The following is a 22,025-nucleotide window of genomic DNA, read 5'->3' on the forward strand; positions in this document are numbered from 1 at the left end:
TGTGAAAGTGACAGCAGAGATCAGAGATTCTGAGTGTCAATTCAGCAATGTTTTCTCTGGGGTGCTCCTGTGTCAAGAACTGTAATGGCTTTCTGGGCTCTCAGACTTTTTAAAGCTTCTTTATTTTACACATCCTAGTCACTGTAACTAACATACATTAGTTCTACACAATGTATGTAGGCCAATGGGCATGGAAGTGACGTTGCTGCAGAGGGAGGCATGACAGACTATCGGGGGAGGGGGTGGGGGTATAAGACGACAAGGATGGGAAATGGGGAGTGTTGGAAAACGAGAGAGTGTGAAGAGAGAGGACTCTTGCGTTTTTATTTAACTGAGACAAGGCCCCAGAGCACCAAGGCAGCAGGCCTTTTCAGCTTCTGTGGCTGTCTCCAAACCTTTTCTTGGGTCGCCTGCCTAACTCCAGGTCGCAGTTGCCTTCAGGAAATGAAGATCTTGACTTTGCAGGCACTTTCTCCTGAGGTGGGCAGATTAAGCAGGGAATCTTCCTCATGTTCAATACCTGCCTTGAGGATGAAAAAACTGGCACATAACACTTGACTTTCCTACACTTCAAGAATTTGTCTATCTCAGACCTGAATATATTTAATTCAGCCTCCACAGTCTCTGGGAAAGAAAATTCTATTTGGAGAAGAAATACTTTGTCACCACCATCTTAAATACCACCATCACCTTATTTTGTTCTAGATTCCTCACAGGGGAAACTCTCTCTCAAACTCCCTCAGAATCTTATATATTTCAATAAGATCACCAATAATCTTCAATAAGAGTTCTAGTAAACTCCAATGGGCATAGACATAACTTGTTCAACCTTTCATAAGAACATAAGAACATAAGAACATAAGAAATAGGAGCAGGAGTAGGCCATCCAGCCCTTCGAGCCTGCCCCGCCATTCAATAAGATCATGGCTGATCTGTCGCTGCTCAGTTCCACTTTCCCGCCTTCTCCCCATAACCCTTAATCCCCTCTCCTATCAAAAAGCCATCAACCCGCGTCTTAAAAATATTTAGCGAGGCAGCCTCCACCACTTCAACGGGCAGAGAATTCCAGAGATTCACCACCCTTTGAGTGAAGAAGTTCCTCCTCAACTCCGTTCTAAACCGCCCCCCTTTTATCTTGAGGCTGTGCCCCCTAGTCCTATTGTCTTTTTTGAGCGGGAAGAGTCTTTCCACCTCTATCCTATCCATCCCATTCATCATCTTATACGTCTTAATGAGATCTCCTCTCATTCTTCTAAACTCTAATGAGTACAAGCCTAGTTTATTCAGCCTCTCCTCATAGCTCAACCCCCTCAACTCCGGTATCAGCCTAGTAAACCTCCTCTGCACTCCCTCCAAGGCCAAAATATCTTTGCGCAGGTGCGGCGCCCAAAAATGCACACAGTACTCCAGTTGCGGCCTCACCAATGCCCTATACAGCTGCAGCAAGACCTCCCTACTTTTATATTCAATCCCCTTCGCTATGAAGGCCAGCATCCCATTCGCCTTCCTGACCACCTGCTGCACCTGCAAGCTGGGTTTTTGCGACTCATGCACAAGGACCCCGAGGTCCCTCTGCACCGTCGCCTGCTGCAGTTTTTCGCCACTTAAGTAATAGTCCTTCCTACCATTTTTCCTACCAAAGTGGACCACCTCACACTTGCCAACATTAAATTCCATTTGCCATTTCCTGGCCCATTCGCCCAGCCTATCTAGATCCTTCTGCAGACTCTCCACACCCTCCGCACAATTTGCCGTTCCCCCAATCTTGGTGTCATCAGCAAATTTCGACACTCTACACTCGGTTCCCTCCTCCAGATCATCTATATAAATGGTAAAAAGCTGAGGTCCCAGCACCGACCCCATGAGGCAACCCCTTCATCCCAGGAATCAGCCTGTGGAGCCTTCTCTGAACTGCTTTCCCCCTTAAGTAAGGGGACTAAGACCAGGCTTCCCTACTCTTGTACTTCATTCTCCTCACCATAAAGGCCAGCATTTAATTTACCTTCCTAAGTACTTGTATCTGCTTGCTAACTTTTTGTGTCTCCTATATGAGGACACCCACAACTGCCTGTACTCCAGAATTTTGTATTCTCTCACCACTTAAATAATATTTTGCTTTTCTTTTCTCCTTAAGAAATTGGATAACCTCAATATTTTTCAAATTACATTCTATGTGCCAAATTTTTGCTCATTTGTTTAACCTAGCAATATCCCTTTGCAGTTCTCCTAACCTATTGATGTAACTTGGGCAGCTGATTGGCTAAAAAACTTGAAGAAATGCTGCAAATGATTGTTCTTAAGTTTTTTGTACTGTGTCTCTGGAAGTCCTGCTGATGTTACGCTGGCCAATCAGATGGAGAAAAGAAATCTCATCTAGTTTCTTCACCAAGTTAACGAAGAAACAACGCGTAGCATCTCATCTGGTGACTACTATTTCTTCTAAAGCAGTTTATTGTGGAATCAAAATGTAAACCTCTTTTCAGTGTGAAAATAAATTAATAAAATAATTTTAAGTTACACTATTAGAAACATGGCATACCATTCAAAAATTGTGTCGTTTAAGTATATCTAACTGCAGGAAGGATATTCACAAAAAAAATCACAAAAGCTGCCAATCTCAAAGCAACTGAAAAATAGCAACCAGCAATTGAGAAATGGCCCTAAATATAGACAAGTGATTAAGCTGAGTGGCACCCGTGTTTGTTGTAACCTAATTTGCAGGTGTGCTAGTATATCCTTCACTTACATGGCAGGGAACAACTCAAGTGCATAAAATGCATTTTTCAAAGGGATAGATCTAGGAATTAATAAATGGAGATGACAACATTAAGATTTATTTCTCAGTGGGACATTGAGACTACCCACTCAAGACAATCAGATCTTAGCTGTGCGTTCATTGAAGAAATGTTCGGGGCACCACAAAGTACTTCAGGTTGTAAACCACACTGGTTTAGTCAGCAAACGTTGACATGGATGGGAAAAGTTTGACTGCCATCATAAAACATCAAAGGCTGGCATGTATGTTATATTTTCAAAATTAATTCAATGGATGTGGGCAACACTTGAAAAGTCAGTAAGTTTATTGCCCATCTCCATTAGAAGCTGGCAGGAACCATCTTCTGGAGCTGCTGCAATTCTTATGGGTGAAGGTGCTCCCAAAGTGCAGTTGCATAGGGAGTTCCAGAATTCTGACCCAACAATGATAAAGGATGGTGTGCAACTTGAAAGGGAACTGGGAAGTTTAGATTTTCCAGCCTCAAGTTCCAAGTATGAAGGCCCCATAGCACCTGCTTTCATTGTCTTTCTAGGTGGCAGAAATCCTGGGTTTGAATATTAAAAAAGTATTGGTGAGTTGATGCAGTGGATCTTGTAGATAGTACACATTGCTGCCACTGCGTGATGGCAATAGGAGTGAATATTTATGCTGGCTTCGGGAATGATACAGAACTAAGCAATAAAGACTACTGCTTGGAACAAAAATGAAGAAAGGTTAACGAACTTGTTCACTTGGGAAAGGCTGAGAAGTGGAAGTAATTTAAATAAACTTCAAGATTAAATAAAGGAAATTGACAAAAATTGATTTTTGTCAATTTTTCACAATAGTCAAAGATTTAAAAATAATGTGAGGTACTCCAAGAAATCACCCCATCGCTCTTGTTTATTTTTCTTCATGTATCACTTTGTTTATTCAACAGTGTTTAATGTCTAAATTGTTACAAACATATCTTCTGTTAGCTTTCTTTCTTAAAAGTTGATTCACCACAAAATACCACCATAGAGACAATGGATCAACCTCCAGCCAAACATCTTATGGAAACAATGGACTCGGTTGTTTTGGAGCTGGAGAAACCATGTTTCACTTCAAGTGGCACACATTGTCATGATAACAGGAAGTGTGCCTGAGAGAGAGCTACTGACAACTATGCCGGCTAACCACAGACATACTAAACATTTTGAAGAAGACCTTTTCGAAAAAAAGCAAGAGAAGACACTGATCAAAAATGGCTACCATGGATCACCTATTCAGATATTCTAAGATTGACTACTTCTCTAGCAAGTCTACATGAATTGCACATGTTACATGGAATTTCACTCTTGCAGAGTATCAAGGTCCACTCCAAAGGACACTTTTGAAAGGAGAACATTAAAGATGCAGTGCCGTAATTTGATCAGATATTCATCAGATATTCAAAAGCCTTGTGGAGAACAAAATAACTCTTATTACCTGTGGATTTAAATCTTGAAATGTGGCAAATGTTTTGGAGGTGAAAGGATTGGAAATGGGAATATTTGGTCTACAACAATGGATAAAAGGCATGCTAATTGAATTCTGGGAATATATAGAGAAGTTTTAAAAGCTGGTTCTGCTAACCACATAAACAAAGAACAAACAAAAGGAGAAAGAAACTTGATGGTCATCTAAAACATTGCTGGAAAAGAGAAGGAAAGATCTCTCTTGTTCTCTCTGGAAGTAAAGAAGTGCAACAAAGTGCAGACCTGAAGAAAGTCAGCTCCTCTACAGGAAATCACCTGACTTCAAATGACTACACCATTCAACAATCTATGCATCAAAGACAAGCAAAAGTATTGATTATATATTCTTTTAACTTTTATTGGGTTCTAACTTTCTTACTTCTGATAAATGTATACGTATGCTTCATCATTTCTTTATTTTTTTCTAGGATTTAGTAACCAATAACCTTTTGCTTTCTTTGATGCAAGAAAACCTGGTTGATTGTCTCCTTATTAAAAATAAACACATTTAGATTGGAAAAAGCATTTACAGCAAAAATAAATTTTAAAATCTTTGTTGCAACCAACTGTGTGGGCTAAATACAAGGGGAACCTTTTCATTCCTCCTCACTGAGCTGTAACAATGTGCCTCCCTTTCTTTGTCTTAGGCACATCATCCCACCCCTAAGCAGAGGCAACCAAAGCAAGGAACACAAGTGAACAAACAGTTATGAATTTAGGAGCAAGAACTTAGAAACTTTGCTCAATGTAGATGCTGGAAAAGAAGGAAAATCCTCAACTGCTAGTGCTTCTTCCTGCTTTTTGAGGTGGAGATTAATATCATGAGATATTATCATATTCCAGTGGTTATAATACTGTTGTATGATGCAGATTGTGTTGACTTTTTAATTATTGTGGCTATTCCTGATTTAACCAAACTGTAATTAATTTTGAAAGTTCTTTGTTCCAGCAAAGTAGGATCATAGGAGTGTCCAGATCTTGGTGGGGGGGAGGGTATTCAGATCCCAATTCAGAATGAGAGACGGTCTTTGGATGGTGAGGGCTGACACCAAGGATTATTGAATGATAGAGGTGGTTGTCTGATGGCAAGGAAGAAGGCAGCTTTTGAGAAAGCTGCTCCCCCCGATCCACCAGCAGCATTGTTAAAGGCACGTACCATTACCCAAAGCTGTTCTTGCTTTCCCTTTCCAGAGGCCTGTGAAACCCCAATGTCAAAATTAAACCTGCAAGACAGGATAAATGTGAGTTTACTAGGCTCACAAAATTTAAATGGGCAACCCAACACCTGGAAGGGGGTTGACAACTTGCCTCCTCATTTTTATTTCAGACTTTCAGCATCTGCAGCTTTTGCTTTCATTTGTGTCTCTTTTCCCGCATCTGTTAACCCCACAATGTCAGAATGGACGCATATTAGCACTAGGCTTGAGATTTTTAAAAATGCTTACATTTCACCCAATCCCAAACCACCAGGTGTTGGAGGGTGAAATTATGTCCATTCAGACTAACAGAGCTAGCATGCCATCTGGTGTATTGAAAAATCCATTACAACTTTCTTTTCCCAACAGAAATCATATTTCATAACATAACTGGAAGGATGTTTAACTGCTGGTACTGGAAAAAAGTAAGACAGGCACTAAAAGTTGCACTGCTGGCCAGTGTGTCAGTTCCCCAATTCCATTCCACCACACAACATGCAAACTCCACACAGACAGTGACCCAAGGCCAGAATTGAACTTGGGTCCCTAGTGCTGAGAGGCAGCAGTGCTAACCACTGTTCATCTGCTTTTCTGGACCTGTAGCCAACTGAAGTAATGAAAGACTTGCTGGAAGAGGTGGGGGGGTGGGGGGGGTGGGGGGTGCAGTTCAGCTGTCTGCAGGTAGCTTCCCAGTGACAGTTTGGAGTGGGAGGGCTCATGTGCCCTTCTTGACTGTAGATGCGGCAGCGCGGGCTCGTTGGGCCGAAGGGCCTGTTTCCCGTGCTGGGATGTTCTTTGTTCTTTGTATGACTTCAGTAGCAGCCACCACCACCCTTTCCCCAACACAACTGCTGCAAAGACTTTTTTTTTAATTTAATAAAGTTGGAGAGGACACTTCCATCTTAAGGGCACCTACTCCATCACTTACTGCCATGTCACCCTACTGCTGTTTCCAAGCATCCCAGCTTTGAGAGTCAGACAAGGATTATGATAATCCCGATTGAGTGACTCCTTTCCACACTCTACAGACTTCTGAACCACATTTGAGCCTGATGATAGGATGCAGAGGCTTGCAGGAAAATACTACCTAACAAATTTATTAGTTGCTTTACCATCAGCGTGCCTGTCGCAATTGTATATTTTTTTGCAAATGTAATACAACAAAATTACAGCTAAGAAATCAGTGTGCTTATCTTACTACATCCTAGCAAAGTGATCCTGAAATTCTTGTGTCTGCTCTAATCAGTGCAAGATGAAAAGCTTTAAAAAGATTCGGCAACATATCTTCTCTTTAGCAATATTCAAGTTCTGTACCAGGACCGACTGTCATAATTTTTTTGTGTTAAATAAGAACATAAGAACATAAGAAATAGGAGCAGGAGTAGGCCATCTAGCCCTTCGAGCCTGCCCCGCCATTCAATAAGATCATGGCTGATCTGTCGTGGCTCAGTTCCACTTTCCCGCCCTCTCTCCATAACCCTTAATCCCCTCTCTTATCAAATAAGAACATAAGAAATAGGAGCAGGAGTAGGCCATCTAGCCCTTCGAGCCTGCCCCGCCATTCAATAAGATCATGGCTGATCTGTCGTGGCTCAGTTCCACTTTCCTGCCCTCTCTCCATAACCCTTAATCCCCTCTCTTATCAAATAAGGACATAAGCAAAACATCCCATCTTTCTTTAATATCTTCACATTGGGGCCAGGCATTTAGAAGGGGAATTAGGAAGCTTTTTTTTACACAAACGGATGGCAGATATTTGGATTTCGCTCACTAAGAGAGTGTGGAGATTGGGAGTTTACAATCAGAGGTTACAAGACTTTAAATTGTTAGATAAAAGCAAAATACTCCAGATGCTGGTTTTGTTATGCTGCGTGGTGCTAGAGTGAGCAGATAGAGTTGAAATACAGATCAGCTATTATCTAATTTTATGCTGGAGCAGGCTCAGTGGGGTGAATGGCCTACCCTTATTCTCATGACAAATATAGTTAAGTTGACAACACTCGAGTGTTTTAGAATCATAGAATCCCTACAGTGCAGAAGGAGGTCATTTGGCCTATTGAGCCTACAATGACAACAATCCCATCCAGGTCCTATCCCCATATATTTATCTTGCTAAACCCTCTGCCACTAAGGGACAATTTAGCACGGCCAATGTATCTATCTTTGGACTGTGGGAGGAAAGCGGGGCACTCAGAAGAAACACACGCAGATATGGGGAGGATGTGCAAACTCTACACAGACAATGACCCAAGGCCGGAATGGAACCTAGGTCGCTGGCGCTGTGAGGCAGCAGTGCTAACCACTGTGCCACTGTTTCCTGGATGTGCAATGACTGTCTTGCGACAATCAATTTCCTTCTCCTCAGTTATGACTCATTTTGCTCAAATTCTGGGTCCAATGGAGACTTGATGCCCAGAGCAGCCACTTAATTTTTCTTTTCTATCCACCCTCCCTTCCGACCAACCTTGAAGTGTTTTTTCTGAGAACTACTAAATTTTCCTCCCCTATCCGCCCGCCCGCCCCTCTTAAACCGCCTCCACGTGATTGGTGGCCGAGGTTTGAGTGATGCGGAAGGTGGGCGGTCGCTCGGTTTCTATTGGTCAGAGGGACTGTCAGTCAGGCCTTCCCCCGCCCGCCACCACTCGCGATTGGCCGGGGTCGGCCATTAGCTGCTCTTTGTGGGCGAGGAGCGGTTTTTGGGTCTGGAGCCGGCGTTTTGTTGGAGTGAGAGACCAGCGGCCTTCACCGATCATCCGGGAGTGACTTTCCCCGAGCGGAGTGGGGATGAGCGGCGGTGTGTACGGAGGAGGTGAGAGAGAGAGAGAGAGAGAGCGCGAGAGATCGAGAGGCCGCTGGGCATTGCGCGGCAGGAGGCTGGGCCAGTTCTGGCGGCCGTAGGCCCAGCCTGGGGCATGTCAGAGAGGGAGGGACAAGACAGGCAGGCAGCGTGAGCTCAGCTCAGAGACAAGCAACTCCATCTCCTACAGAGTCACTGAGACTTTGATTTATTATTGTCACATGTATTGGAATACAGTGAAAAGTATTGTTTCTTGCACCTTACAGACAAAACATACCCTTCATAGAGTACATATGAGTGAAGGAAAGGAGAGAGTGCAGAATGTAGTGTTACTGTCACAGATAGTGTGTAGAGAAAGATCAGGTTAACGAGATAGGTCCAGTCAAATGTTTGATGGCAGCAACTGGTCTTGAGTTGATTGGTATGTGACCTCAGACTTTTGTATCTTTATCCCAACGGAAAAAGCTGGAAGAGAGTATGTTCGGGGTGCGAGGGGTCCTCAATTGTGCTAGCTGCTTTTCTGAGGCAGCGGAAAGTGCAGACAGAGGCTGGTTTGTATGATGGACTAGCCTATGTTCATGGAGTTTGTGGTTTCTTGCAGTCTTGGTCAGAGCAGGAGTCATAGCAAGCTATGGTATGTCCGGAAGGGATGTTTTCATTCATCTCCGCTCGTGTTGCTTTGTTAAACAAACTTCTCAATGAAATAAAGAAACTGATCTCTTTACATGGTGTAAACAGACCCAGAGCATACAACTGACTCACATCTTTTGAAAGGTCACAAACCTGAAACTGTTTCTCTTTTCACTGATGTTGATTGACATGCTGATTATTTTCCTCACTTTTTATCTCTAATAAAACAATAATAGAAGGTTTATGTTCCAGTGTTGGAGACTTCTCAGACATGGAAGGAATGAAAGATTTTAAAATTGCCTCAACAGATATAAGATCTAATAAGATTGGTTTCCAAGTGCATATTTTAGAAAAAAATTGCGTTTTCCCCTCTCTATATCTCCTGATCTAACGGGTTGCAGTTCATGGGATCCTGGATAGTGAACCTTATAGATTAGGGACACATCGGAGCGGTGCCTGACTTGTCCTTTTTCAATATTTATGGAAGCAAATGCTTATTTTACAATTGGTGTCACTTGATATTAATTAGAATAGGTACTCGGTTGATTTTTGTGTTCTTATGCCTAACAGGTACTGGTTGAGGTTATAGCAGCATCTGTTCACATTGGCTGAGAAAAGATGATTTAGAATGGACCTGGTGTTGAACCTGGAACATCTGACAAATCACAACTGCAGATTCTCTGTTCTCATCTTGGTGAATGTATAAGTAAATTAATGTTTAGGGTGCTGAGTGAATTTTCTTTGAAGAATCTTGCAGATTTAAATTGTGATAAGGAAATTGTATGCATGGTTTAGGACGTGTAAACATATTAACAATTGCAGAACTATTGATACTAAGCACATTGCTGTGGAAGTTAGTTTTTTATTTGTTTGAGTCACAACTAGGCTTGTATTAACACTACAGTTAAGTTACTGTGAAAATCTCCTTGTCGCCACACTCCAGCACCTCTTTGGGTACACTGAGGGAAAATTTAGCATGGCCAATGCACCTAACTACCTTGTCTTTCAGACTGGGAGGAAACAGGAACGGCCAGAGGAAACCCGCAAAGACACAGGGAGAATGTGCAGACTCCACGTAGACAGTGACCCAAGCCAGAATTGAACCCAGGTTCCTGGTGCTGTGAGGCAGCCATGCTAACCATTGCCGCCACGATGTCGTTATGCTGGTTAGGACGGATCTGATTTAGATTTTGTTTCTTTAGGTTTATTAAAATGACTGCTCTTTTTTAGTTTTGTCAATTATGAGTTTCATCCTTTCCATTTGATATGACTTATTATTGTCATATGTGTTAGTATAGAGTGAAAAGTATCGTTTCATGTGTGTTATACAGACAAAGCATTCTGTACATAGAGAAGGAGAGAGTGCAAAATGTAGTGTTTATGCTGACACAGTGGTTAGCACTGCTGCCTCAACAGTGCCAGGGACCTGGGTTTGATTCCTGGCTTGGGTCACTGTCTGTGTGAGTTTGCACATTCTCCCCATGTCTGCATGGGTTTTCTCTGGGTGCTCCAATTTCCTCCCACAGTCCGAAAGACATGCTGGTTAGGTGCATTGACCTGAACAGGCGCTGGAGTATGGCGACTAGGGGAATTTCACAGTAACTTCATTGCAGTGTTAATGTAAGCTTTACTTGTGATTAATAAAGAAACTTTAAAACTTCAGTTAGGCTGTAGAAAAAGATCAACTTAATACGAGGTGGGTCCAGTCAAAAGTTTGATGGTAGCAGGGAAGAAGCCGTTCTTGTGTCCTTGGACTTTTGTATCTTTTCCCAATGGAAGAAGGTGGAAGAGAGAATGTCTTGGGTACATGGAGTCCTTGATTATGCTGGCTGCTTTTCGTGACAGTGGGAAGTGTAGACAGAGTAAATGGGTGGGAGGTTGGTTTGCATGATGGATCTACCCTTCATGTTTTTTTACAGTCTTGGACAGATAAGGAGCCATACCAAGATGTGATACAACCAGAAATAATGCTTTCTATCATTCATCTATAAAAGTTGGTGAAAGTTGTAGCGGACATACCAAATTTCCTTCATCTTCTGAGAAAGTAGAGGCTTTGGTGGGCTTTCTTAACTATAATGTCAGCATGGAGGGACCAGGACAGGTTGTTGTTGATCTGAATACCTAGAAACTTGAAGTTTTTGGCCATTTCCACTTTGTCTCTGTTGATGTAGACAGGGGCATGTCCCCCATACACTTCCTGAAGTCAGTGACTATCTTCTTCATTTCGTTGACATTGAAGGAGAGATTATTGTCGCCAAACCAGTTCACCAGATTATCTTTTTTCTGTACTCCGCCTCATTGTTTGCGATCCAACCCACTACGGTGGTGTCACCTGCACACTTGAAAATAAGAGTTGGAGGGGAATTTGGCCACACAATCATAGGTGTATAAGAAGTATAGTAAGTGGCTGAGGACACAGTCTGTCGGGCACTGGTGTTGAGGATGATCGTGAAGGAGGTGTTGTTGCCTATCCTTATTGATTATGATCTATGGGTTAGAAAGTTTAGGATCCAGTTGCAGAGGGAGGAGCCGAGCCCCAGGCCACAGTGTTTGGAGATGAGTTTTGTAGGAATAATGATGTTGAAGGCTGACCTGTGGTCAATAAATCGTCTGACATAGGTGCTTTTGTTGTCTTGGTGTTCTAGAGTTGATTGTAGGGAGGTGGCATCTGCTGTGGACCTGTTGTTGTGATGGATCCAGATAATCTGGGAGACCAGAATTGATTAATGCCATGACTAATGTTTATTCTGAACAGTTATTAATAAAAATATTTTTATTAATTTTCTCAGTCATTATTCATTACCACAAGAATGAGCAAGTGGACTTCCATTCGCTCCTTTTCAGTCACATGGAAGCGTGCAAGAATGTCCCAGGAATCGTTATTTCCTCTTATTTCTATATCTGAAAAACTTCAATGCCTTGTTGGTGCTCACCCTTCAGAGAACCACAGATGATAATCAATGTTCTTCAATTCTGTGCCATAATATTGTAAATTAGCACACACAATGATAAGATGCCCCCGCCCCCACCAGATGGTTGAGAAACAAAAAGCATTACAAACATGTTCAAATTAAGAGAATTGTATTTATTATCCAGGTTTTAGCAAATCTTAATTTTAAAAAAATTGAGTAAATTTTCTAGTTGAACTCAACATCTTTGCTTCCAGGTGATTTGGCATTTTGCTTTCAGAAATCTGACAGCACCCATTTGACCAGTTGCTGGAAGGAGTAAGTTGTTGTCTAAACCCTTTTTGTGAAATCTTTTGATTTACCCTATTACGGTTACCTTCATCCCACATGAGCATGATTCCAAGCAAGAACTGAGCAGAACTGGCAATTGAATTTGCAACTCCTATTCCATACCACTGAGCATTATTATTCCAGCTTTTGGCTTGTTGTAACAACCATATTCTATCTTTTAATGCAAGTCATTTGTTGTAAATGTGAAGGTTTTGTTAGGTTGTTATGCTTTGGCATTGTCTTTAGGGTAAACCATTGTAGGATCGGCTTTTAGGGTGTTCTCTTAAAACATTTCTGAGCCTCTCAGACGGTATTAGAATCAGAGAGAAATGACTGAAAGTTTAACAATGGGGAAACTTGCACTTGGATTGAAAAAACTAAGTTCTTGAGGATATACACAAGATTGGACGATATGTCTTACTTTGGCCAGAGGGAGGAATCTCCAGGGGGGGAAAAAAATTGAGGATCAGGAGTTATCCAACCTGAAAAAGGTAGGTAAGGGAAGCCCCCAGGACTAAAAATCATTTTGGACTTTTTTTGGGGAGCTTATAATCTCTACATAAAGGACAGAGTGAAATGTAACCAAGATGGAAGATTTTTAATCACAAAGAAGCATTAACAAGAGAATCTTTCTGTAGTTTAGAGTGTAAATTTCCTATTGAAGCAGTGTTTAATCAATTGTGCATTGTGGTAAAAGTCTTAAAACCTTTAAATTGTGTTTAAGTTGGTCACTGGGCATTCAAATTTTTGAAAGTTCTCAGTCTTTGAGTATTATAATTGTTATTACTTGAGTTATACATTTTGTTAGTATTTCATAGTGACTGAATATGAAGTTTGAATTGCAGGTAGGTGAAACCTCTTTATGTAAAATGTAATACTATGTCAATAAATCACGATTTCTACATTAATACATAGAAAGTACTATTTTACTGCAACAAAATGTGTTTCTTCCCTTTGAACATTGTTGGTTTCATTGTTTCCAAGGCAATGTTTTGTCTCATATATTGCTTCAATTTTTCACAGACGAGGTCGGTGCCCTTGTGTTTGACATTGGGTCATACACAGTGAGAGCTGGCTATGCTGGAGAAGATTGTCCAAAGGTAGCTTGAAATTGTACCACCCCCATGTGAGATATCATAGAAGTTAAATAAGTTGAAGGAAGAATAGCTGACATACGATAGGGAGCATGATCAAAATCTATTTTAATTGAAAGGCATTGGGAAAACTTGTGGTTAACGATTTATTTGATTATGCCCTCAAAATATTGTATTTTTACACTGTGTCTTGTAGAATAGTCTGTGTTTTTAGGCTTATGTTTACAAACTTACACCATATTTGGTAAATCACCTGAGCTCTTCTACCTCAGTTGATTCTCATGTGCTCAAATACTTGCTTAATAATGGACAGCAGCCTCCTTCTCTCTGATAAATCACCTTTGTTTAACAGCACCTAGTAATGGCTCATTTTTATATATTTCCCCTTTAACTTAATCCTCTTAGATTCCACCCCATTTCAGTTCTGACTTCATTATGCCTCATGCCTCTTCCATCCTTGCTCTTCATCTATAACCTGGAGCATCTCTATAGTCTCTGACTCATCAGTGACTAAGAATTTGAATGCAATCTCTGGCCATGGCCTAGGTTCCTTGCCACTCACATGTCCGTCATTTCCCCCCAACTCCACTATTCTCATCACCTGTTGTGAATATTGCTTTCTTGATTCTCCTACCTTTGACCCTCAAGCAATTATAACACAACTGCTATTGTGGGACAACGTAAATGCTCCCTCTTTCTACTTGAGCAACATTATCCCCAGCAAATTAATCAATAGGAAATTACATGGAAACGGGAATGATGGCTAATTTTTTTCCATTAATAAACAGGTGTCAAGGCAAAATCTAAATGCTGGGGATAAATCAATTAATTTCTTGGTCCGTGGATAAATTTGCTGCACTATCATGAAAACTAGCTTCTGATTTGCAAAAACTACTTTACATGTTTCCTTAATTTTCTTCATTGCAAATAGTGGTACAGAGTGCATGTACCTTTATTAAGGTGACGCCAATAGTTCTGTGGTGGTTTTGCATTTATTATGATTCTAATATTAAATGATAATGCACTATTCTAATAAGTTCTCATTTTGTTAAGATTTTTTTTTAAATGATCATTTAGCCTGAATGTGTTCTTCTATAGTGAACAAATGTATATTTCCTTTATATATTTTCCAAATATTAAGTAAAATCCTTTGTAGTTGGAAATGTATTGTGAGCTAAACTATAATCTCTTTTAAAGGCAGACTTTCCAACAGCGATTGGGATGCTGTTGGAGAGAGATGATGGGAGCACGCCTATGGAAATAGAAGGAGACAAAGGAAAGACGAGTGGCACAACTTATTTCATTGATACAAATTCTTTGCGAGTTCCCAGAGAAAATATGGAAGTTATCTCTCCTTTGAAAAATGGAATGAGTATGTCAGCAGTTCGTTTTCTCTTTTGTCAGTTTTCTTATCTATCCTGAAGGCCTCTTGTAGATCACGTTCTCACGGATGCTAGTTTTTATGTGATCGTTCTGACCAAATTCACCTGAGTCAGTGCAGCTTGGGATTGGAGCTTCTGATCACTATTTCTATAGTGGTGTTGCAAGGGTTCCATTCCAATTTCTCTCTATCCATTACTTCTTATCAAAAAATTTTAATAATATACCAAATAAAGAATTGAGTTAAAACTCTTCAGGTTGAAGGTTTCTTGGATTCACTTTTAAATTCTAAATTAGTTCAATTCTGGCACACGCTGTATCCTAATACAATTGGCTTTAATTACATTTACCAGTGCAGTGAATGAAGACAGAGGCGTGTGATATGTATTCCATTAAATCCAATAAAACTCAATTGATTGTTTTGCAGATAATGAAATATATTAATGCTTTACATTTGGAGAGATGATGGTATAGTGGTAATGTCCCTGTACTAATAATCCAGAGGTAATGCTCTAGGAGCACAGGTTCAAATACTAAACAACTGTTGGGATTTAAATTTAATAATAAATCTGGAATATAAAGCTACTCTCAAACAGTGGTTAGCACTGCTACCTCACGGCATCAGGGACCCGAGTTTGATTGCCAGCTTGGGAGTTTGCACGTTCTCCCTGTGTCTGCAAGGTTTCCTCCCACAGTCTGAACGCCGTGCTGTTTAGGTGCATCGGCTATGCTAAATTCTCCCTCAGTGCACCCGAACTGGTGCTGGGGATTTTCACAGTAACTTCATTGCAGTGTAAGCCTACTTGTGACTAATAAATAAAGTGACCATGAAACTGTCATTGATTTTTGCAAAAATCCATCTGGTTGGAAATCTGTCCTTACCTGATTTGACCTCTTCATGACTCCAGATCCAAAGCAGTGTGGTTGACTGCTGCCTTCTGGAATGGCCTAGCAAGCTACTCTGTGTAAGGGCAATAAGGGAAGGGTGACAAATGTGGCCTTGCCAACAGTGTCCACATCCCACGAAAGAATAAAAGAAAATTGTGTAGTATATCAAATAAAGTGCTGTGGAAAGTGACATTCTGCAGAGCTTTGGTCAACTTCAAGACTTTGTTGTGGCGTTTGTCTGATCAACCAAGTTTAATGTTTTCCAGTGAGCAAATGTTTCAGAGAAAAGCTTTCATATAAAGTATGTTCCTAGAGCAAGATATTTCAGCCTGTTCTGCATGTTATGCTGATGATTTCCACTAATTTTATGTTCGCCCTTGCTTTGTCCAGTAATCTCCAAATTCCCGGGCATCTTCTGGGTTGATGCTTCTTAACAATCCTGTTGCTAAGCCCTGTCACCAACAGTAAGTCTGCTGTGACTAATACGTGCTAACTGTAACTTCCAAATCATGTTGGTGTTTAGTTGTAACCTCAGCTATGCTGCTTTTGGCTTGACCACAGTGCATGAATCCTTTCATATAATATCCATTTTATCAAGCTGACAGTGATTTAAAATAAAAACATTTTGTTGCCAAATGAACATCAGCTCAGTGGAGTCCAACAATTTTATGTTGCAACCTCTGCCCCTGTATTTTTTTGATTTCCTTTCTCTTTGCTGGCTTTTCTTCTGCTTTTGGATGGCAGCTTTTCATTATTCTCCCATTCATACAACTTCTAACATAAGTTCTGTTTCTTTACTTGTCCCAATACCATTCCCTTTGTCTTTTGTCATTTAAACTAGCCTGCTTTCTACCCTATCACAGACTTTCCATTTTTTGTTTCTTCTCTCCACCTTTCACTTGTTTAAAACCGATTTACTTCCCTAACGTTTCCTGATTCGGTTGAAAGGTCACCAACCTGAAACGTTAACTTTGCTTCTGTAACCACAGATGTTGACCAGCTAAGTACATTTGCTATTTTTTAAGTAACACATTCTTTTCTAGATTGTTTTAAGGATAACAATTAACCAGCTGGCCTACTTTCCCCCGTCCTTCCCCTCCTTTATTTTGCTCCACACAATGTGATTTAGTTGGTAAAATGTTTGTTTCTGAGTCACAAGGTTGTGGTTTCAAATCCCATTCTAGAAGTTTGGGCACAAAATCTAGGCTGACACTTCTGTGTAGTACTGAGGGAATGCAGCTGTTTCAAATGAGGCATTAAACTGAGGCCATGTCTGGCCCCTCAGGTGGACATATAAAGTCTTATGGTAATATTTTGAAGAGCAGGGTGGTCATGCATGGTGTCCTGACCAATGTTTATCTCCCAATCAATATTATAAAAATAGCATAACTGGACATTGCTGTTTGTGAAACCTTATTCAACTGGTTGTAAAACACTTTGAAATGTTCTAAGTTTGTGAAAGGCAAATGCAAACTTATTTTTCCTTTGAATACAACTTTTAAAATTGCCCTAAAACCTTATGCACATTGAACCTCAATGTAGATATTGAAACTAAATCTTGAGGTACTGGTATGTAATTTTATAGGAATTTTATTACTGCATATCCTATATCGATATGTAATATGTGAAACATTAATAGATTATTAAAACAGATTATGTACTTCAGTTTTGGGTCACAACTATAAAATTATTTGCAAATAAATTGTTAGAAAAGTGATCATTCAGTGGAAAAGTATGGTCTTCTGATTAAAATTTCTGAATGTTCCTTTTTATTTGCAGTTGAAGACTGGGACAGTTTTCAAGCAATTCTAGATCACACATATAAGAATCACATAAAATCTGAAGCCGGTCTGCATCCTGTTTTGATGTCGGAGGCTCCAGTGAGTATTTAATTACAGTATGAAATATTGTTGGATTTCTGTGTTTTGAGTTGCAAAGTGTAATGTTGAACAGTTGAAATAAATTACAGTTTGGGTAAAAAAAAATCACTTTGAAGCAGTGTAATCTTGTAATTTGGTTTGGTAATATGCTCTAGTGGGATGAAAGTTCATGGAGGCAATTCTCCCATTCTGCAGGCTGGGAGACTTGAGCGGAGGTCGTTTCGCAGGCTCCCCGCTGGGCGCAGTGCCTGCTGCGATTCTCTGGGTGCTGGATTTCCACTTGAGAAATCAGCACGGATCTCCCAGCGGGGTTTATTATAGCTCCCTAGTTGTGGGGAGTTGGCAGTCCAACCCAGCTGGAGTGAAGTGGGGGGTGGGGTGGTATTCGAGGCCCCCCAGAGGGTTGGGTGATGGGAGAGGAGCAATGCTCCTGGGCGTCCTGGCACTGCCCAAGGGGTAAAGTTCCAAGGAGGCGAAGCTTTGGGGGTGATCGTTGGGGGTGGGGGGGGGGGGGGGGGGGGTCCCGCTGTCACTGTCCATTCGGGCTGAGTGATAGAGGAAGAGATGGCAGCGGATCAGGGAGGGATCGGAGTTGCAGTAGTCTCTGCTATGATTGATTGGCGTGTGTGCAGTGGCCAGCTCAGTGCTATGCTGTTGGCCTCTCCAGCAGGAAAGCCTGCCCCCAGCTTTTTGGACTGATTTCGCTAATGCGCTCTGCAGTGCACAGTGTGTGGGAGATTCATTGTGAAACTCCCACTGAAAAAAACAGCGTAATTTACTCTAGTCATGTGAATTCGACACCAGTTTTTTTTTTGGGAGAATGCCCCCCCTCCATGTGTTCGATGTGACTAACATGCAAGTGTACAAGACCAAGGCAGAGTTTACACTTGGAGAGAGTGAAAGTGATGGATTACTCATTTTGTTTACACCTGAGCAAATTGACTTGGGTATCATAGAAATCTTACAATGCAGAAAGAGGTAGCATTCCCAGTTGCAAATGATCCTGAGAGATTGGGAAGAGTTGTTAACTGACAAACAGACCACTGTCGCTGTTCTTTAAGAACATCAGCTACCTTCAGGTTTTTGAGCCTGATGTTTCTTAGTATTGAATTCATTTATTGACTTTATCCACTTGGATGCCAGTGGGGGAACTAATGATCTTTATTTCAAAAATTCACACAGTTTCAGATTTTGTTGTACTGTATTTACACTGACAATCTGTGAAATTGCATTATTTTAAGTAAATGATTTATTTTGTAAAATCTTGTATTTCTTTGTTACCTGTGCAGTAATTATATTTTGAGGTTTATTTGAGCCAACCTGAATTTAATACATTTTTTTCTTGTATTTGCAGTGGAATACACGAGCAAAGAGGGAAAGGCTTACTGAGCTGATGTTTGAACATTATAATATCCCAGCCTTTTTCCTATGTAAAACAGCTGTGCTCACAGCGTATCCTTTGAATCAGTTTTTCAATTATATATGTGGTATAGAAATTAATGGTTCATTAAGTTGCAGAATTCCAAGCAGGAGGCGGTGGGGAAACGATGTTTAAACATAAACTGATTTTAAAAACAAATAAAGTGCATTTGTAATGGTGTTTTAAATAACAAAGCCCTGTCTGACGTCACACTTAACAGTACATCCCAATTTTGTTTTTCCTCTAATGGATCATTGAAAGAAAGCCAGTCTTTACGACACAACTCCTGGAGTTGATTGTTGAGAGTTGTGATGGCCACATTGGCATTTTCTTCTTCAGTATGTCTTTTCTATCTGCGTACCAGGATGAAATTAGATTTTCTTTCATTGGGACTATTATTTTCCTTGTAAGGACTCTACCTTGTGATGTTTTGCTCCATACAGTTTAATGCTGAATTAGTTAGTCCCTTTCTTTTCTAGGCCAGTTAATGGAGCAACCAAATTAATGTTATTAAATATGTGTGAAGCAAAAACTATAGAGTCCTACAGTCTTGGAGAAAGCAAATCGCCCAAACTTAAAACCTGCAAAGAATCCTGTTTGACCACAGGTGAGGTTCCAGAAGACTGGAGAATAGCTTTTGAAGAAGATACTGAGGGACAGGATGTATGCGCATTTAGAAGAAAATGGACTAGTTAGTGACAGATTGCAGGGTTTTGTATGGGGACGTTCATGTCTCACCAACTTGATTTGAGTTTTTTGAGAAGTTGATAAAGGTAATTGATGAGATAAGGGCTGTAGATATAGTTAATATGGACTTCGTAAGGCATTTGACAAGGTCCCACATAGCAGACTGGTACAGTCAAAATCACGTGGGACTCGGGGTGGACTGACTAGATGGATTCAGAACTGAATTGGTTATAGAAGATGCAGAGTAGCAGTGGAAGGGTATTTTCAGAATGGAGATCTGTAGCTAGTGGTGTTCCACAGGTATCTGCTGGGATATAAATATAAATAAATGATCTGGAGGAAAATGTGGGTGATCTGATTAAGTTTGTTTATATCACAAAGATTGGTGGAGTTGCTGACAGTGCTGGGGATTGTCAGAGGATACAAGGATAGATTGGAGACTTGGGCACAGAAATGGCAGATGGAGTTTAATCCAAATAAGTGCGAGATCATGCATTTTGTAGGATCAAACTTAGATGTGAATTATACTGTAAATGGCAGAACCCTTAAGGACATTAACATACAGAGGAATCTGGGTGTGCAGTTCCACAGATCCCTAAAAGTAGCAATACAGGTGGTCAATGTGAAAAAGAAGATATACGGCTTGCTTGCTTTCATCAGCTGGGGCATTGAGTACAAGAGTTGGGAAATCCTATTGCAGCTATATAAAACCTTGGTTAGGGCAAATTCGGAATATTGTATGCAATCCTGGTCACCACACTACCAGAAGGATGTGGAAACTTTGGGCAGAGTGCAAAGATGGTTCACCAGGACGTTGCCTGGTCTTGGGTGTTAGCTACGGGGAGAGGCTGAATAAACTAGAATTGTTTTTCACTGGAAAGACAGAGGCTGAAAGGAGACCTGAGAGGTATAGACAGGGTGGATAGTCAGAGGCTTTTTCCAAGGGTGGATGTGTCAATTAGAAGAGGGCACAGGTTCAAGGTGAAGGGGAAAGTTTAAGTGCGGGGGATGTTTTTCACACAGAGTGGTGGGTGCTTGGAATGTGGTGGTGGAAGCAGGCACATTAGCAACATTTAAGAGGAATCTGGATGGATACATGAATAGGGGGATATGGACCGAGGAAGGGCAGAATTTTTTGTTTAGCTTAGTTAGGACACCATGATTGGCACAGACTTGGAGGGCCGAAGAGCCTGTTCCTGTGCTGCACTTTTCTTTGTCCTTTCTTGGGAGGAATGTATTTTTATATATAGTAGGTTATATGACGGAGGTGGCTGCTTATTTTATTTCCTGTTAATATCCTTTCAAATTGTTAAAATAAATATATTATCCTGGAATTAAACATTGTGAAAAGTAAACATCACTCAGTACCCCTCTTCTCCCACACATCTTGTTCTGCTGACGTACCATTTCTCAAGTGACATGTGTGATGTCTCATGCAAATGCCTATATTTCATTGAGTGCAGAAAAAAACTTCAAGCAATTTGATGATTGAAGAGTGGTGGCAAATTACAGTTGAACCTGGTCAGTGGTGGATGTTTCCTGCCTCTTCCTCTCAGGAAACCCAAACCAGTTGTACAACTTCACTGTTTTTTAATTGTGATAGGATTATTTATATTCCATCTGTGATTGAACATGAGGTTTCTTGGGGTTGAACAATTCAGTATCATGCCCTTGTGTAGTTAATCAATGAGGAAAGCAGCATGCCTACTTAGTATTCATGTGGACATGTAGCACAGATTATGAAAGAAAATGCAAGCTGGTATAAATTTGCATTGTGGAATGGGTCCACTTTACACTTAGTTTGCTTTTCCTTCACTTTTTGTGTCAGATTTGCAAACGGTCGCTCTACAGGCTTAGTGTTAGATAGCGGAGCTACACACACCACAGCTATTCCAGTGCATGACGGATATGTTCTTCAGCAAAGTAAGAATAAATGTAAACTTTGACATGTGCAATTGAACTATTGTTAATTCACTTTACAACAGCTCAAGTTTATAAATAATTTTTTTAAAAAATTCTTCACCCATCCCAGTCATTTGCTCTTTCCCCTCCCAAGTTCTCTCTTGCTCCCATGTGTTCTCTTGTATTCTCTTGAGTTGTAATATCAGATTTCTGTTTTATCAGAAACCTTAATGCAATTACCTCTTTAAATGTAGTTCATTTTTCTGTGTGAGCACAATCTTTCAGCAACCAAATGCTAACTTTCATCTGTGTAATATAATTAAAATATTTCCTTTCTCTGACATTTCAGGCATTGTTAAATCTCCGCTTGCAGGAGACTTTATTTCCATGCAATGCAGGGAGCTGTTTCAAGAACTGAATGTGGAAATAATCCCACCATACATGATTGCTTCAAAGGTGAGGGAAAACCAAAGCTTATAATTCCATAAATGGTAAAGGGCAATTATTTGTACTATAACCAATAGAGCTTGTAGTTGGAACACACATGTTTGGAAAGATTATGCATTGTATATTTGAAGCACCAGATAAATAATTATCTTTGGACTCGCACGTGCTTCACTTTCCTGTTTATGAAAATCCATTTAAAATTACATTTAGC

At 40.6% G+C, this 22,025-nt stretch overlaps 1 protein-coding gene across 1 annotated transcript in view; it reads left to right on the plus strand.

Moving 5' to 3' along the window:
* The first annotated feature begins 8,108 nt into the window (after positions 1 to 8,108).
* Positions 8,109 to 22,025, plus strand: part of actl6a (actin-like 6A) — a 28,170-nt gene continuing 14,253 nt past the window's right edge. Inside the window, exons 1-7 of the mRNA XM_080185627.1 lie at positions 8,109 to 8,259; positions 13,140 to 13,216; positions 14,408 to 14,582; positions 17,258 to 17,358; positions 18,713 to 18,810; positions 21,294 to 21,388; positions 21,717 to 21,823. Coding sequence (XP_080041753.1) covers positions 8,235 to 8,259; positions 13,140 to 13,216; positions 14,408 to 14,582; positions 17,258 to 17,358; positions 18,713 to 18,810; positions 21,294 to 21,388; positions 21,717 to 21,823 — 678 coding nt within the window. The 5' untranslated portion in view covers positions 8,109 to 8,234. The remainder of the gene's footprint in view (positions 8,260 to 13,139; positions 13,217 to 14,407; positions 14,583 to 17,257; positions 17,359 to 18,712; positions 18,811 to 21,293; positions 21,389 to 21,716; positions 21,824 to 22,025) is intronic.

This window comes from Carcharhinus amblyrhynchos, chromosome 3, assembly GCF_965287045.1.
Source record: "Carcharhinus amblyrhynchos chromosome 3, sCarAmb.v2.hapA, whole genome shotgun sequence".
NCBI classification, from domain to species: Eukaryota; Metazoa; Chordata; class Chondrichthyes; order Carcharhiniformes; family Carcharhinidae; genus Carcharhinus; species Carcharhinus amblyrhynchos.